This window comes from Lithobates pipiens, unplaced genomic scaffold (assembly GCF_037356315.1).
Source record: "Lithobates pipiens isolate NorthernLeopardFrog02 unplaced genomic scaffold, aLitPip1_a1.2 Scaffold_18, whole genome shotgun sequence".
In the NCBI taxonomy this organism is placed as follows: Eukaryota; Metazoa; Chordata; class Amphibia; order Anura; family Ranidae; genus Lithobates; species Lithobates pipiens.
In genome coordinates this window covers 526863370-526882004 of record NW_027507758.1, presented here as the reverse complement: position 1 = coordinate 526882004, position 18635 = coordinate 526863370, and the positions used below count along the sequence as shown (strand labels likewise).

The 18635-nt window shown below is 43.4% G+C and overlaps 1 protein-coding gene across 1 annotated transcript in view; it reads right to left on the bottom strand.

Moving 5' to 3' along the window:
• Positions 1-18635, bottom strand: part of GREB1 (growth regulating estrogen receptor binding 1) — a 233680-nt gene that overhangs the window by 62140 nt on the left and 152905 nt on the right. Inside the window, exons 16-17 of the mRNA XM_077488799.1 lie at positions 17268-17460; positions 173-309 (exon numbers count right to left, since the gene is read on the bottom strand). Of these exons, the coding sequence (XP_077344925.1) occupies positions 173-309; positions 17268-17460 (330 nt within the window). The remainder of the gene's footprint in view (positions 1-172; positions 310-17267; positions 17461-18635) is intronic.

Below are 18635 nucleotides of genomic sequence, written 5' to 3'. Positions count from 1 at the left end.
CGCTAATAATATTAATAGTTAAAGAGAAAAAAAATGACACGTAACATGGATGAGATACAAATGGATGAATTCAGTTTTTGTAATTTTTGTATAGGACAGTGTGAAAATACAGCATATATCTGTTAATATGAAAAAAAAAAATAGGCTTTAACATTAGAGGAAAGCATCTGACCTTTTTCCTAATGCCATCACAATGCCTTCAAAGGAGTTGTCATGGCGCAGTAGAGGAAGACTGTGCCCTGACAGCGTGGATTCGATGTACTGAGACAGACCAAAGTATTTCCTTTTTTCATTGTACAGATCCATTCCCTGCAGGAATACATAGTGAAACATTAATCTCACAACATGTACATATTATATACCAAGATATACTGTAGACATGGTCATTCCCTATAGCCATTTTTACTTCCTACAATCACAAACATATCTATGCTACATTATACTTACAGAAAAATTCCAGCCATTCTTGCCCCACTAGGGAGATATCCCTTCTATTCCTATAGACTTCAGAGTGAAAGAAATCCTCTCATAGTATTTATTAACACCTGTCCACTTACCATTACCACAATGCAATAGTGGGACTGGGCCCTTGGACATATGTCAATGCAAAAAAGGGTCCCCATTGGAAGATTCCTCCTTCATTCCTTTTATAGTGACAGTTTTCAGCAGGAACCAGTTGAGATTCAAACCACGTATGGACAGGCTGAATGTACCCAAAGTTAGTTGATTGATCAACTTTAGATTTACCAGCATTATGTAATATGAGGACACATCTAAGCAATTTATTCAAATAGTATCAAATTGAACAACCCCTTGTACTACATAGTTAATGGTAGATCTAAGGGAGATTGTATAGTGTATGGTCACGTTAATGGTGACACAAACAGCAATAAAAACCTGACATAGGATTCTAACCGTTCACCACATCCAAATATCAAGCTGTCCATAGATTAATCAAATTTTGATCCTTGTGTGGCCATCCCTGTTTAACAGAAGCTGATCATTAGGACAAGCTGGAAAACCTTTTTTCAATCAGTGGCTGCAGCCAAACAGCAGTGTATTCTGACAGTGGAGTCCCCGCTGTCAGAATACAATAACACAGCTGCATGGATTCCCTCATCAACCTTGAAAGTAGGGACTGGGGAATCTGATTAAAGAAAAAAAAAGAAACAATGTATCTATGGCCAGCCTAAGCCCTTGTACACACGGTCGGAGAATCTGTCGGAATGTGTCCTATCGGACCGTGTTGTCGGATAATCCGAATGTGTGTGGTATGCATCGGACTGATTCCATCGGAATATCCGTCGGACCCAATTTTCCAACTTGTTGGAAATATTTTCCGACCAACTGGTTCGATCGGACATACTCCGATCATGTGTAGAGATTTTTGATCGGACCAAGTGCCACGCATGCTCAGATCAAATTCCTACATCAAAGCTATTGGCTACTAGCCTGAACGTAGTCCCATTGTAACGAAATTACGTCATCACGTTCTGAATGATCGGATTTTTCGACAACTTAGTCCGACCGTGTGTATGCAACAGTTTCAGACAAGATCCGACGGACAAAATCCGACGGACAAAATCCGACGGATTTGGTTGTCGAAATCTCCGACCGTGTGTACAGGGGCTAAGAGTCTATCCAAGAGAATTTATTGTCTCTGCCTACCCTGCATTGAGATTACTGCTGCGCTGTGTCTATCTTGTAAAGGTAGCTCCAAGCCAATTACAGCAGTGCAACACTGGGATTTAAAAAAAAATAAAACTTCTTTAATCCACTAATGACACATCCTGTGACCCCACGGTTATTTATCCAGATTCTAATGCAATTAATAATGCACTAGTTTTATTTTTTATCTTTTATTAAACTTCTTTTTGGGCATTTATTTTTTTCTATCTTTCTATTGGAAAGATATCTGCTGATCTGAATACCTGTTGCTTATGCAGCATGCAGCATTTCATTACTGCATCACTAGGATTAAGACCCTATACACACTATACTAACTTTTTCTGTCTGATTTCCTTTAGATTTACCAAAACCATGTAGTGCAAGGGTCTGCCTACAAATGCATACAAATTCAAACTCTTAAAGCGTTTGTTAACCCAAAAAAAAGCAGATTACACAGCACAGTGCTTGTGCTGTGTAATCTGCCCAGCCACTAAACTGTAAAAAAAGCCTCCCCAAACCTGCCACTTCTATGCACTGACCATGAAAATCATGGCTGCTGAGTAAGTCCCTCCGCTCCAAAAAGCACCTAAAAGATGCTGCTTGCAGGAATTTTTTTTTATGTCCTGCCAGCACAGCGCTCTATTGTGAAAGCACTCTGGCTTTCACACTGGGACGGCAGATGAGGCATTTTTCAGGCGCTTTACAGCAGCTATTTTTAGAGCTAAAGCGCTTGAAAAAAAAACTCCAGTATGAAAGGGGTCTAAGTTGTGTCATAATGCTGCTGATTCCTCTGTACTGTCTAGTGTCAACACCTATAAAGCTGTGTACACACTAGAAGTTTGTTTTCCCTTCAACCCAAAAAAAAAAAAAAAGATCTAAAATCATGCCAGCTCCTGCACAACCAACCGATTTTGGATGAAATTCGGCCCGTGTGAACAAGGATTTAAGTGTCAGGTTAGTGCAGGAAAATCTCACAAAATCTCACACCTGTATGGATAGAAATACAAATCCTTTGGCAGGTAAAACAACTCTCATATATTTTTAATCTGTGTATTTATTTGTTTGCCTGAAGTTCATCTTTAACACATACTACATACCTCCCAACCTTTTGAGATGGGAATGAGGGACACCTATCAGCAAAAGTATGCAGGCATACAGGGGGGCGTGGCCGGTGCGTGACTGGAATGGCCGCTTGAGAACTGAGCTCTCCACATCCATAGCGGCATTGAGCGACTTCCAGCTTACCTCAGCCCATACCGAACACACGGTGACCGTCCTAATCTCCTGCTCTATCACGGGAGAATGTCGCTGAAGCGAAAAGATTCCAGACCGCCCCGCAAGCTGACGGCTTTTATGTATCAGCCGTCGGCGCGGCGAGGCCAAGATGGCGCCGCTCCGTCCGGGAGCCTCACATACGCAGCGGCCGTATCCTCCCCGCATGGAAGCACTACATCCAGAGACTCACCTACTAATATGGTAAGCGCTTCTCAGGGTGGCGATCCACTCCGCTCCCCCCCCCGGGACTCCTACTACCCAAAGCCCAGTCAAAAGTAAAATGAGGCTGGATGCCTCAGAGTTAGGTGGGGATGGCTGTAATTCAAGAGAGCTCCCCTCTCCTACACATGCACTAGGCCCACAGCCAGATGACATTGCCTCCTTCCCCACCATGGGACAAACTGTTGTTGATACCACCCTGAAAGAGATGCTTATTTCACTCCGTAGCTCTCTGCAATCCGATATGCTTTCATTCATGCAAGGATTTGATAGCAAATTGGGCCTAATAGATACCAGGGTCACTCATTTGGAAACTAACATGGATACCATGACTGCCACCATTAATGATTTAATTGACTCGCATGAGGCACAGGCACAGGAAACTAAATGGCTGACCGACAAATTAGCAAATTTAGAAGACAGAGCCAGGCGCAATAACTTCAAGATCAGAGGGGTGCCCGAGTCCATTCAAAATGCTGATCTGCCTGCCTTTGCTAAAGGCCTGCTTAAATCACTATTGCCTGAAGCGAAAAATATGGAATTACTTATTGATCGGATACATAGATTACCAAAACCTGCGTTTCTGCCGGACTCTGTACCCAGAGATGTTATTCTCAGAGTACACTTTTTTCACATTAAAGAACAGTTTATGCAAAAAGTAAGAGTGCTACCAACACTCCCTGATCCATATGCTCAACTACAGATCTTTGCTGATTTATCCCAGCATACCCTGAGGAAACGCAGGCAACTCAACAACATCACTAAAACCCTGCGTAACAACCAAATCCAATATCAGTGGATTGCACCTGCCAAACTCTCCGTTACTCAGGCGGGCTCCAAACATGTCGTAACCTCAGTACAGCAAGGTTTACGGATGTTGAAGATCTGGAATGTTGTCCTTTCCAACAATGATATGGTGCCTATGGACCAAAGCAACACAGGAGCCATGTCGCCACACCCCTTACCTCAGAGGGACTATGGTCACACTCCATCTACCTGAATGGCTGAGGTCCGTCTATATGGCTATGCTCTGTGGTTGTGATCCCTGCTCACGCTCGGTTTCACTAGACTTTTACCCCCATCCAGGGCTCCTAGACACTGTTGTGTTGTGTCTCTGCCCTGAGCACTGTTAGTGCTGGTTCCTATTTTTTGTTGTATATTTTTCCTTTTTTGTTCTACCGTTCAACTAATTGACATATACTCCCTGCCTGGAAGTATTCTTACCTCACCAATCAACCCTTGGGTCCACGACCCCCCATTAACACAGCTTCCTCTTGTGACCAGTGCTCTATCCCCCTCCCCCCCCCTCCTACCCTCTTTTTTTTTTTTTCCTCGTATCTTCTCTTTTTACAGGTACTCCAAAGCTGCGCTAAATTTCTCTACCAGACCCTGCTGTCATCACCTCTTATTGACCCAGCACGAAACCTTTTGAAAACCTTTCTTCTCATTACATCACCTTCCTCGAATCTCATCCAACCATACGGAAATCTGTTGTCATCCGACCTGCTACGTAACTATAAGGTACCCCCATTCATCTTTGCTACACCTCATTACGCACTATGACTATTAAAATTGTCACGATTAATACCAAAGGATTAAATCATCCTGCAAAAAGATCCTCTCTTTGGGCCTTGGCTAAACAAACTAAATGCGACATAATCTGCGCTCAAGAGACAAACTTTTTATCCAGTAATCCTCCTTCCTGCACCAATAGGAACTTTAGTACAGTATACACCGCCAATGCACCTCAAAAAAAGAAGGGTGTCCTAATTGCTATTAGCAACTCGCTAACCTTTCAACAAGATCAATGCCTTTCTGATCCTGGAGGCCGCTTCTTAATCTTGAACTGTCATATTAACGACGCACCCTACACCATCGTTAACGTCTATGTCCCAAACACTCACCAAATTCGATTTCTTCGGAAACTGAACAGAAAAGTTAATTCCATGCAACAAGGCGCAATTATATGGTGTGGCGACTTTAATTGTACCCCCGATCCAGAAATAGACTCCACATCTCTCTCCAAAAGAGGGCGACCAGCATTGAACTCTCTACTCCATGAACTGGGCCTCTATGATGTCTGGAGGTGTACACATGCAGACGAAAAGGATTTCACTTTCTTTTCCCCCTGCCACAATACCTATTCTCGAATTGACCTTTTTCTTACAGACCAATGGACTCTGCAAAAAATATCTACTTCTACTATCCATATGACTTCTTGGTCCGACCATTCCCCTGTAAGCATCACTATAGAGGACACTACCAGAAATGCTCCGACTTATCTTTGGAGGTTAAATACCTCGATCCTGCAATCTCCATTGTACAACCAAACTCTAACAGACAATCTAAACTCTTTTTTTGAATGTAACGAGAACTCAGTTGATGATCCGTCTGTTTTATGGTCCGCGCATAAGGCTTTTATGCGCGGAATCTTTATACAATTAGGTGCTCAGGATAAGAGACGGAGGAGGCAGCGAATGAACAAATTGTTAGCAGAAATACAATCCACTGATCTACTTAATAAACAAAATCCTACGCCAGCATTGAAATCACGACTCATTGCTCTCAGACTGGACCTTCGGGCCCTACTCTTAGAAACTCACGACAAATTCCAAAATCGACTTAAAATGAAGTTCTATGCTGAAAATAATAAACCCGGTAAATTTCTATCTCATATGATCAAAGGTTATTCCATTAAAACCCGACCGTCCTACATCTATCATCCCCACACTAATTCTAAATTGACTAATCCACAAGATATTGCCAATGCCTTCAGTGCATACTACAGCTCACTCTACAACTTAAAGGACGATCCGACTCAACCCAAACCTTCGACAGCGCAAATTAAAGCATTTTTAGATTCCATTGATCTGCCTAGGCTAACCCCCCTACAACTAGATGACCTTAATACTCCTTTCACAGAGACAGAAATCAAGAAGGCTATCCAATCATTACCTGCCAACAAAGCCCCAGGTCCTGATGGTTTTGTGGGAGAATACTATAAAAAATATGACTATCTTCTCACCAAATACATAACCCCAATGTTTAATTCAGCTGCCTCCTCTGCCTCTTTCCCCCAGGAAATGTTAAAAGCATTAATCGTCACAATACCGAAGCCAGGGAAAGAACCCACCTTGACCCAAAATTACAGACCTATCTCCTTGCTCAACCACGACGTGAAACTGTACGCCAAGGTAATAACTAATCGGCTTAATGACTTAATGCCATTATTGATACACCCTGACCAATCTGGTTTTATCAAAGGGCGCCAAACGTCTGATGCGACCCGCCGTATGATTAATATCATCCATCATACAGCGACCCATCGGATGCCTTCTCTGCTTCTCTCCTTGGATGCGGAGAAGGCATTCGATAGGGTTCACTGGCAGTATCTCCAGCAAACATTGGAAAAATTTGGATTCCAGGGCCATATCCTAATGGCAATCTTGGCCCTATACTCCTCTCCATCAGCGCAAGTGTATTGCTCCTCCATGTTATCTACTGATTTTAAAATATCAAATGGTACTCGCCAGGGTTGCCCCCTTTCCCCCTTAATTTTTTACCTAATAATAGAACCTCTTGCTACTAAAGTTAGATCCCATACTAACATCTCAGGTATTCCCTTTGGCGATTGTGAGCACAAGATTAGTCTCTTTGCCGATGATGTGATCTTTTCATTAACCAATCCAACCTCTTCCCTGGCTTCGGTACAAACTTTATTGGATGAATTTAGTTACGTGTCTTACTATAGGATTAATGCGTCCAAGTCATACATACTACCCTTAGCGATATCTCCTGAACAACAACAACATCTGAGCATCCAATACTCTTATGCATGGTCCACAAACTCTATCTTGTATCTGGGCATTAACCTGACGAGCTCTACCAAAGATTTGTACAAAGCAAACTTCCCTCCATTCCTTAACACACTTTCCTCTGACCTACCGAATATTTCCAAACTCACACTGTCCACCATTGGCAGACTTGCGGCATTCAAAATGCTCAAGCTCCCTCAGTTACTATACTTATTTAGGGCGTTACCCATCCCTATACCTACTTCTTTCTTCAGGCAGACTCAATCGATAATTCATAACTTTATTTGGCTAGGAAAAAAATCTAGAATATCACATCGCACACTTATGAAACACAGAAAATTAGCTGGTTTAGGATATACCGTAGTTAGAGACTATTATTTTGCAGCCATCCTGGCCCAGCTCAAAGCCTGGTTCACTCCAGATCCTAGCATCCATTGGTGTGCCATGGAAGCCTCTCAGGTGCCAGGAAATAATCTACGTAACTGGCTTCTCTCTAGACCTGATACTAAGTCATCTAACAATTCCTTATCTCCAACCATAAAAGCGTCACTAGCAGCATTCTCATACTTCACTACACACTTTCCTGCTACAGCTCCCACATGTACAATTCCACTCCCCATTGAAACTCTTAACCTTCTGACCCAAGACATTCAACTCTCCCCTTGGAAACATAAAGGTATTTCCTATATCACTGATCTCTATGATAGTGACTTCCTCTACTCCTTTACTTCCCTACAAAATAAATACTCACTCCCAACCAAAGAATACTATACTTATATTAGAATATCACACTGTCTAATTCAAACCCCTTCCCTCCGTCGCAATATCCCGAAAGTGGCATGGAAATACTTCTCTAATGCCTCATCACCCATCAAGGGCATATCCCTTTTTTATACTTTTTTTTATTTTTTTTATTTTTTTTTTTATTTTTTTTATATTTTTATTACTAGATGGCAAAGATACTTTTGAAAAACGACCCCCTCTACTAAAGTGGGAAACTGAACTGGGTTCCTCATTTTCCTCACAACAATGGCAAACAGCCTTACGGGCCACATTTCTGGCTACGAAATCGGCAAATCTCTGGGACCTCACATACAAGATAAACCTTAGATGGTATATCACTCCATTGCAGATTCATAGATACAGTCCAACGACTGACCCTACCTGTTGGAGACTATGTGGCCTCCCTGGCAACCTATATCACACTTTTTGGTCTTGCCCAAAAATAACCCAGTTTTGGGCAGACATATTTTTAATCATATCATCTCTCACTCACATTGTCTCCCCGCCTAACCCAGCACTGGCGCTCCTAAATATTGGAATTGACACCTATCCTCATCATCTCCAATGTATTGTTACACATTTATGCCTAGCAGCACGGTTGACCATTGCACGTAATTGGAAATCCCCTGAACCTCCCTCACGATCTGAAGTCATACGAACAACACATTTACATGAATGAATGAATGAATGAAATACTTATATAGCGCACAATGCGAACTGAATCGCCTCTAGGCGCTGTGGCGAGCTTTGATCATCTGCTAAAAGAGGAAGGTCTTGAGTTTTTTCCTAAAAGCCAGGTGATTTTCTTCCAGGCGGATGTTGATTGGTAGAGCATTCCATAGCCGAGGCCCTTGGACAGCGAATCTCCGATCACCCTTGGATTTATACCGGGCTTTGGGCACGAGGAGGAGGTTTTTGTTGGCTGATCGAAGACTGCGGTTTGGTGTGTAATGATTTATTTTCTCCATTAGGTATTGCGGAGCTTCTCTATGCACGCATTTGTGGGTGAGGCAAAGGGTCTTGAACGTGATCCGATTTTTTACGGTTAGCCAATGTAACCTCCTCAGTGAAGGAGAAATGGATTCCCAGGGTTTTTTTCCTGTTATCAGCCTTGCCGCCGTGTTTTGGATCAGTTGTAATCGCGCAAGTTGATATTGTGGTAATCCTATGTAAAGCGAGTTTGCGTAGTCCAGTCGTGAATTAATGATTGTTCCAACTACCACTGCTTTGTCATTCTTTGGGATAAAAGGGATGAGTCTGCGAAGCATTCGCAGCAGATGGTGAGATCGACTGACTACAGATCCTATTTGCGCATCCATTGACATTTGTGCGTCTAAAATAACCCCGAGACTCTTCGCTTTAGTCTTTGGGGAGATAGTCTGCCCAAAGATGGTTGGTGGAGACCAGGAGGTTTTGGTTGCGGGCTTATGATTTGGGTGTAAGATAAGAAGCTCTGTCTTTGATTGGTTCAGCTGGAGGGAGTTGGTGGTCATCCAGTCCTCTATTGATTTGAGGCAGTTTTCAAGTTGTTGTTGGTGATCTTTTTTTCCATTGATCCGGAAATAAAGTTGCGTGTCGTCAGCGTAAGAGTGGAAGCAGAGATCTGAGCATCTGATGATTTGAAGGAGTGGGCGAATGTAAATGTTGAAGAGAACGGGTGACAACGGAGAGCCTTGAGGGACTCCGCAGGTGACTGCCCGAGTTTTGGAGAGGAATTTTCCTAGTTTCACTGTCTGTGACCGATTTCCTAGGAAGGACGCGAACCATTGGAGATCTATGTCTTGGACTCCGGCTACTTCTGTGAGGCGGACGAGTAGAGTATTGTGATCTACTGTATCAAACGCTGCACTTAGGTCTAGCAGTACGAGGAGACACGGCTCTCCGTCATCTGCCGCTTCGAGGGCGTCATCCCAAATCTTGAGGAGAGCCGTTTCTGTTCCATGACCCGGGCGGAAGCCTGATTGCAGCGGGTCCAGGAGTTTGTGAGTATCCAGGTGAAGTTGTAGCTGATGTACTACAGCTTTCTCCATGATCTTAGAAATGGTGTTGAGGCTTGTAATCGGCCTACGGTTGTTTGGATCCTGAGGGTCCAGGTTTGGTTTCTTGAGTAGAGGTTTGACGATGCCTTGTTTGAGGATGCTGGGAACAATCCCTTCGTGGAATGATCGGTTTATGAGGTGGGTTATGGTTGGAGCCACGATGTCAGAGCATTCTTTCAGTAGTTTTGTGGGGATGAAGTCAATAGGTGAGGTACTGTCACGCAGTTTATTAATGATGTTTTTTGCGGTGTCTATGGTAATTGGGGATAGTGAAAATTTTGGCGGTTGCGGTATGTTGGTGCGGACATCCTCTTTATGTATTTGCTGGCTGAGGTTGGATGTTTTCTTCTGACAAATTGTTTCCCTGATGGTTTTGACTTTATCGATGAAAAAATCCGACAGTTTGTCACAGTAATCCTGGGATTCGCTTTCTGGGGGTTCTAGGCACACCGGATTCATTGATTGATTAACCAGTTTAAACAGTTCCTGTGGTTGGTTTGCGGCCGTTGAGATTGTATATGAGAAGTGGTCCTTTTTGGCTTTGAAGATTGCTTTCCGATAATTCTCTGTCAGACCTTTGTAGTTAAATAGGTTTTCCTCGGTGGGATTTCTTCTCCATGTTCTTTCCGCTCTTCTGCGTTCTTGCTTTAGTACGGAGAGGGAGCTATTAAACCATCCAGCATTTTTCTTCCTGTTGAGAGCCCTGCGTTTTGGTGCTACCGAGTCTGCTGATTGCAGTAATGCCTTGTTCAGGGAGTTGAGTGTTTCCTCCGTAGAGTGGTTTAAGGTTATTGTAGATATTTTTTTGGACAGAGTGGTTTTGAAGGCTTCGGAGTACAGTTTTTTATGCGATCTGGTCCAGTGCGTTGTTACAGGTTTCCGTTTTGCGTTGGTCATGTTGGTAGTGATTTTGAATTTGATGGCGTGGTGATCCGTCCATGGCAGAGTTATGTTGTCGAGTATGTTGACGTCGATGTTCTGTTTGAAAATGAGGTCCAGGGTGTGTCCTGACCCATGCGTGGGAGTCTTTATCAGTTGCTGTAGACCCAGTTCTTCTAGTTGATTGATGCAGGCAGTTGCGATGGGGTCTTTAGGCTCGTTTGCCCAAAGGTTGAAATCTCCGAGTGCCAGGAAATTTTTGAATTTTAGGGTGTGCATTGCAAAGGATTCCGTGAGGGGTGAAAGAAGATTGGACTTTGGTCCCGGTGGTCTGTAGCACAGTAGAATATGAGTGGTGTCATGGGGTGTTGTTTGAAAATGTAGCGTCAGGGTTTCCATAAAAGACACTGGGTTCTGAGATGATGGTTTAGTGAGATCCAGGTGACCTTTAAAGATCACTGCTAGGCCTCCTCCTTTTTTCCCTATCCGGTGTTTGGTTAGGATCCTGTAGTTTTCCGGCACCAATTCGGTGAGGATGGTGTTGCAGTCAGAGGTTAACCAGCTTTCGGTGATGAAGAGGCAGTCTACATTGTTCTCGATGATGAAGTCGTGTACTTCCAGTCTATGTTTGACTGCAGACCTGGCGTTAATCAAGGCGCAATCTAATTGTAGTGGTCGAGTAGATGTCTTCCTGTGGTTGGGAGCTGCTTGTCGTCCGGTTTTTAATAGTTGTTCTCTTTGAAGTATTTTTTGTATGGAAGATGGCAAAGTGGTGTTGATGTTCCTTAGTCTGTGCAGAACTTCAGCTGAGTATTTGAAGTAGCACATGGTTTGTGGATGCTGTTGATGGTACTATGGGCCTAAGATGATGATCCTGATCAGGGTATTGATCCTGAGGTGGGGCTAGGTATCAGACTTGCCGCCGTGCTTGAGGCTATTAGCGCGCAAGTTGATCAGGGGATGCCTATATGGATGCGGAAGGAGTTGTTGTATTCCGTTGCTGGCTGTTCCAGTTGCCTTTACTTAAGGTGGAGGTCTCCGCTTAGAAAAGAAGTCTGGCTGTGATCTGGAATAGTCGTCCTAGGATAGCGTAAAAATGGAAAGGAGGCCGGAGGTAGGGGTATGCTAACCTATGGTTGTTCCAGAGGAAGGCGAAAAACCCCCTGACAGTAGCAGCCAAATGCACCAGTGGGCAAAAATTCCTTCCTGACCCCCGTAGGCGGTCGGACGGAGTCCCTGGAACAATCACTGGGGGGGGGGGGGGGGGGGGGGAGTGGAGGTGCGAGCTTACCTGGCTGCGGTTGTCCCCTTTAAACACTCTGGTTCCGGTGAATCTGGCTTGCTGTCAGCCTGACATTTCTGGAAAGCTGTCTGGTTGCCCCTTGCAGTGGGATCTTTAAAATGGAGGGGAGGATGGAGGTAGGATAGAGGTTAGAGACTCCTGTCTTAACTCCTGTTTTCAACTCCTGGTTATTAACTCTCCACTTTAGTTCAAAAAAATCCACTTGTGTTCAGAAAATCCACATGCAAGCCACAATCAGGGAGCAAGCTCAAGGGGGAGTTTGTATAACTACCTTTATACACCTGTGAACAATTAACCCCTCCCCTAATTTGGTAGGAAGAAAGAGGGGAAAAAAATGCTATTTAAAAAGTGTCAGAAAAAAGGTCTTTTAAAAACTGCTAGCAAATGTATCAAATAAAGGAGGGGAGAAAATAAAACACCCCCAAAAACAACACTTGCAAGCAGAAGCAGTCAAGCAGAAGCAGTCAAAGCACAACTCCTGGTTATTAACTCTCCACTTTAGTTCAAAAAAATCCACTTGTGTTCAGAAAATCCACATGCAAGCCACAATCAGGGAGCAAGCTCAAGGGGGAGTTTGTATAACTACCTTTATACACCTGTGAACAATTAACCCCTCCCCTAATTTGGTAGGAAGAAAGAGGGGAAAAAAATGCTATTTAAAAAGTGTCAGAAAAAAGGTCTTTTAAAAACTGCTAGCAAATGTATCAAATAAAGGAGGGGAGAAAATAAAACACCCCCAAAAACAACACTTGCAAGCAGAAGCAGTCAAGCAGAAGCAGTCAAAGCACAACTCCTGGTTATTAACTCTCCACTTTAGTTCAAAAAAATCCACTTGTGTTCAGAAAATCCACATGCAAGCCACAATCAGGGAGCAAGCTCAAGGGGGAGTTTGTATAACTACCTTTATACACCTGTGAACAATTAACCCCTCCCCTAATTTGGTAGGAAGAAAGAGGGGAAAAAAATGCTATTTAAAAAGTGTCAGAAAAAAGGTCTTTTAAAAACTGCTAGCAAATGTATCAAATAAAGGAGGGGAGAAAATAAAACACCCCCAAAAACAACACTTGCAAGCAGAAGCAGTCAAGCAGAAGCAGTCAAAGCACAACTCCTGGTTATTAACTCTCCACTTTAGTTCAAAAAAATCCACTTGTGTTCAGAAAATCCACATGCAAGCCACAATCAGGGAGCAAGCTCAAGGGGGAGTTTGTATAACTACCTTTAGGCTAGGTTCACACTATTGCGATGCGGGAACGCCGCGAATCCGCGGCGTTTTCCCGCATCGCTCACCTCCCGCCGGCAGTTCACACTGCCCTATGCGGACGGCTGGGGGTGTCAATGTTATGTTAATGACACCCCCAGATCCGTCGGCATATCGCAGTGCGATCTGCCGACTCGCACAGGAATCGGATCGCATGGTGTGAACCCCCATGCGATCCGATTCCGTTGCGGACCCAAAAAAGGGTCCTGTGCGAGTTTGCTGCGGGACAGCTGCGAGTTCAGCCATACTATCTGTATGGCTGAACTCGCAGTGCTACGGAGATCGGATGTGATTTGCTGTGCGAATCACATCCGGATCTCCCCCCGCAGCAGTGTGAACCCAGCCTTATACACCTGTGAACAATTAACCCCTCCCCTAATTTGGTAGGAAGAAAGAGGGGAAAAAAATGCTATTTAAAAAGTGTCAGAAAAAAGGTCTTTTAAAAACTGCTAGCAAATGTATCAAATAAAGGAGGGGAGAAAATAAAACACCCCCAAAAACAACACTTGCAAGCAGAAGCAGTCAAGCAGAAGCAGTCAAAGCACAACTCCTGGTTATTAACTCTCCACTTTAGTTCAAAAAAATCCACTTGTGTTCAGAAAATCCACATGCAAGCCACAATCAGGGAGCAAGCTCAAGGGGGAGTTTGTATAACTACCTTTATACACCTGTGAACAATTAACCCCTCCCCTAATTTGGTAGGAAGAAAGAGGGGAAAAAAATGCTATTTAAAAAGTGTCAGAAAAAAGGTCTTTTAAAAACTGCTAGCAAATGTATCAAATAAAGGAGGGGAGAAAATAAAACACCCCCAAAAACAACACTTGCAAGCAGAAGCAGTCAAGCAGAAGCAGTCAAAGCACAACTCCTGGTTATTAACTCTCCACTTTAGTTCAAAAAAATCCACTTGTGTTCAGAAAATCCACATGCAAGCCACAATCAGGGAGCAAGCGTACATGGCGTGTACGAACGTATGTATGCCTCTTCGGAAGGTCTATTGTCTAAATCAATCGTCCGCTGGACTCCCTGGTTAGACTGGTACCAATCTTTCATGACCGGGCCTCCTTGAACATCCATCTCGTCTAATATGTGAAAAATTTCCCACACGTCTACATGTACCTATTCCACCTTTCCTTCCCCCCTTTTTTTTTTTTTTTTTCTAACCAGTCATCACCCCTTCCCAAATATTTCATCTACATGATAGTTAGCGGGTCACTATTAGTCCATATCTTATGGACTTCTCTTCTCCATCATTTTCCTTTAGGTTTTACGGTTACTGTTTCATGCTAGATAACACTACGGCACTTTGCCTTACTTTTAGTTTTTATTGAATATAGTGACAATGCGACAAGGTTTGACTTCTTTACTACCCTTAACATGGAAGTACTCCCTTGCTCCTGTGTACAGTGTGTTCCCAATTGGGGTACAAGGAGTAAGGTGACGTCCTCCTTTTTCTTTTTCTGTTTTATTAGATGGATCATATACTTTAGAAGCATTGTACTATGTTTCACTTATTTTATCTGACATTCCGCAACATTGTTAACATACATTGTAATGGTTCAGATATTTTGCAAATGTAACCTTCGTATTGTGTAATCTTACGCACTTCTGTTAAATAAAAATTATTGAAAGTAAAAGTATGCAGGCATAGGACACACCCCTTGCCACGCCCCCTTAAAGGAGAATTGTACAAAAAACAAGATTGGTTAAACCCACAAGTGCTTTTTTACCACTACTATTCCTTTATATTGGCTTTTGGAATATACAAATGCAGCAATTTAGAAAGGTTTAGCACTGGAAAATACTTTTTGATAGACAAAAAGTGCATTTTATATATGTAGCAGCGGCTCCTGAAGAGCACGCACTATGTGTTTTTCAATGTTAAACTTTGCCTAAACTGCAGTTTGGTTTGGGTTTATTTGTCTAAATTGGACCTCTGCACCAGTCTGACTGGACTGTGAGATGTTCAGCCTGGCCACAAGGGGCACTGTCTCTTGTGGCAGGCGTGGAACTATGGTCTGGTTAGGTGCTTAAGTTACTCTTTTTCGGAGCCAGGTCAGTGGGAGTGGCCCTCTCGCTGTGCCCTTTGGGAGAGGGTATTTAAGATGTGGACGTCACGTGGTTCAGTGTTCCGGTCCAGTATGATGTGCTGACTTCATGGTCCTGGACCTCCTGACCAGCCCCCAGGAAGGCTATCTGGGGTGCGGATCCACCCGACTTTAATGTCTCGGGGGTGGCTAGCCCGAGGCAAGGAAACTAAAGGAGGATTCTGAGGTGGTTGGGTGCCGTCTCCGGTTCGGGAGAGACCTAGAGTACTTTGAGCATTCCAGGGGAGGACTCTTTAGAAGAACGCCACGTATGGGTTGGTTTTCTTAACAAGAGCCTAGAAGAGCTGAAGTAACCGAGAGAATCCAGTCTTGTGGATATCGCCAAGCAGGCTGAAAGATCCAGGTATCCTACAAGCATTTCAAGTTTAGTTTCCCATGTTCTACAACGTCTGTGGCAGAGACATTATTTTGTACGTTCTACAACAACTGTGGCAGAGACTTGTTCCAGAGGGACTGTCCAACCTGGGTGACCATCCAGCTGCGAATGGCTATTCTCTGGATGCAGTCAAAGTAAGCAAGTTCTTCAACGTTTTTTGACTTTGACACTAAGAGTACCTGAACTTCCTTCCCAACCCTCTGATACCAAGTTGAAACACTGTTCAATTGACTGCATTTTGCAAATAAAATCCATTCAAGTGGATCTGTTGTCAGTCTCGAGTTACTGGGATATTTACCACGGGACATCCCCTAGACGTGTCACAAGGAGAACAGAAGGTAGCGGTAAGCCCAAAAATAACCAGCAGCTCCTTCAGGGGTTAGTGCTACATATACATCTATATAGATCAGACCAAAATGAGGAACAAATGAGGAGGAATGAGGGACAGAGGGACATTGCTCCAAATCAAGGACGGTCCCCCGAAATCAGGGACAGTTAGGAGCTATGATACTATGTGTGCCTTAACTACAATTTTTTACACACCACACCTTATCGCTATTTCCATACTAACAACTACATATTGTAATGCAGTCACTGGTAGAACTATCACCATAGTTCCCCTGGGGCCTGAACCCGGGGGGTAACTGGTCAAGGCCCCGGGCATGAGAGGAGTGGTGGGTGCCTTTGTAGTAAAATAATTTCCCATTTAGACCTCTGTCAGGTCCGAATGGGAAGTGATTCTAGTCCTAAAGTAATGTCAAGAAACAACAAGGTTTTCTGTACAATAAAAACAGTCCCCACACCTCTAACAGACATATACATGTGGCAAAAACGACATCATCATAGCAATCAGGAGTAGGGTAGATACAGCTAGAAGACACCTAATGCCGCATATACACAACCAGACTTTCTGGCAGACTAGGTCCGATGGTCTTCCCGACTGACTTTCGGCAGACTTCCAACAGACTTTCTGAATGAATGGACTTGGCCACACACAATCACACCAAAGTCCGACAGATTCAAACGTGATGATGTACGACCGGACTAGAATAAGGAAGTTCATACCCAGTAGCCAATAGCTGTCCTAGATTTGGTTTTCGTCCATCGGACTAGCATACAGACGAACGGATTTTTCGACTGGATTCAAGTCCGTCGGAAAGATTTGAAACATGTTTTAAATCTAAAGTCTGTCTGATTTTTAGACAAAAAGGTCCAATGGAGCCTACACACGATCAAATTGTCCGATGGATTTGTTCTGTCGGACCTTTGCTGTCAAAGAGTCTGGCCGTGTGTACACAGGATTGAATCCAAATAATCTTAAAGAATGGAGGTGTCTAGGATGTATAGGTGTCTGATATACATGTTAGATGATTTGCATATTAGTCACTCTCCTGAAGTAAGACAAAATAGGTAATACATTAGATGCTCTATCATTAGAAAATGTCAGAAACGTTCCCATATTGCATGCACTCATTCCTTTACCCACCCCATGTCAACACAGAAATGTACGATGAACACATTCCAGTTCTTTTTTATACAATACCTACATGGCTATGAGAGGACGGCCAATGGATCTCGTTATACGGACTGATATGGGTGTTCTGGGTCTGCAGAGCGTAAGGGCAGGAAGTTACATGAAGAATCAGAATGTTGGGAGAATCCCTGACTTCCCTGCAGTTCAGCAGCCGGTCCACCAGCCCGAAGGAGGACTCATTCTGAGGGTATGGACTGTATAAAGAGCTGCACAGGAAAAGACAGGAAGGGGTTACAGTGAGATGTAATGACCATTGATTGAGAGGAAGTGTAGACACACATTTACTGCATATCATGCTAATGTGGGAGGTAGGCTGCAGAGCATTTCCCATTAATGCATGTATGTCATTGTGACAAGGAACGTGACTTGCACCTTAAAGATTCACTTAGTAATGACAGCTCAGACAGTGAAGTGGCTTTTGGGTAAGTGAGCACACTAGACTTCTGATTGACAGTGTCATTGATTCCTGACCATCAATACAAAGGTTTTATTATAGAGGGAAAGAAACATATGTTTATGTTACTGCTTATTTCTACCCTCCTACTGTACCTGTATCTGGTGCGTTGTCAAGACTGACTGGTATGTTACAAAAATGTTCAGTACATAACAGGTGACTAAGCTATTAAATTATCATAGGTAATATAGCTCAAGAAGGGTATATGCTGTAACTGATATGTGCCCACCCAATGACCGCAACTGTAGATACATTGTATAATTAACTAATTTACAACAGTAATACCCATTAATAAAGAGGCAGAAATTAAGGCCCACCTACCGCATATATGCGCTGTCATTTTGTGCTAGGGAGCTCTTCATTGACACTGTGACTGAGCTGTCAAAGACAGCTCATGATCAAATACTGACAATCTGGTGCTTGTAGGATGGAGTACCGTTGATGTCAGCTCTGTGCAGCCAATTACATTAAGTGTGCGTGGGAAGACCCATTGGAAGCAATATGAGCCTGATAGCGCCCACAGCTATTAACAGCCATTGACATGTTACTGCATTCAGGGACGATCAGCCACAGGTAATCGCAGTAGGAGCAATTACATGCGAATGGCACCACACCTATTCACACGGATCCCCACTGGATCTCCAGTGGGTAATCACAAACTGCCTCATTCGCAAGCGTGAATGGGGCCTAAAAAAGTAAAATCAAATTATATCTCTTTTCAAAGCATTAGAAAGTCCTTATCTGAAACATACTGTTTTATTTTGGGCACCAGTTCACAAAAAGGATACCTGGGAACTGGAGAAAGTGCAGAGAAGGGCAACTAAAGTGATAAGAGGCATGGAGGAGCTCAGCTATGAGGAAAGATTAGCTGAATTGAATTTATTCTCTCTTGAGAAGATGTGATTAATGGGGGATATGATCATCAGG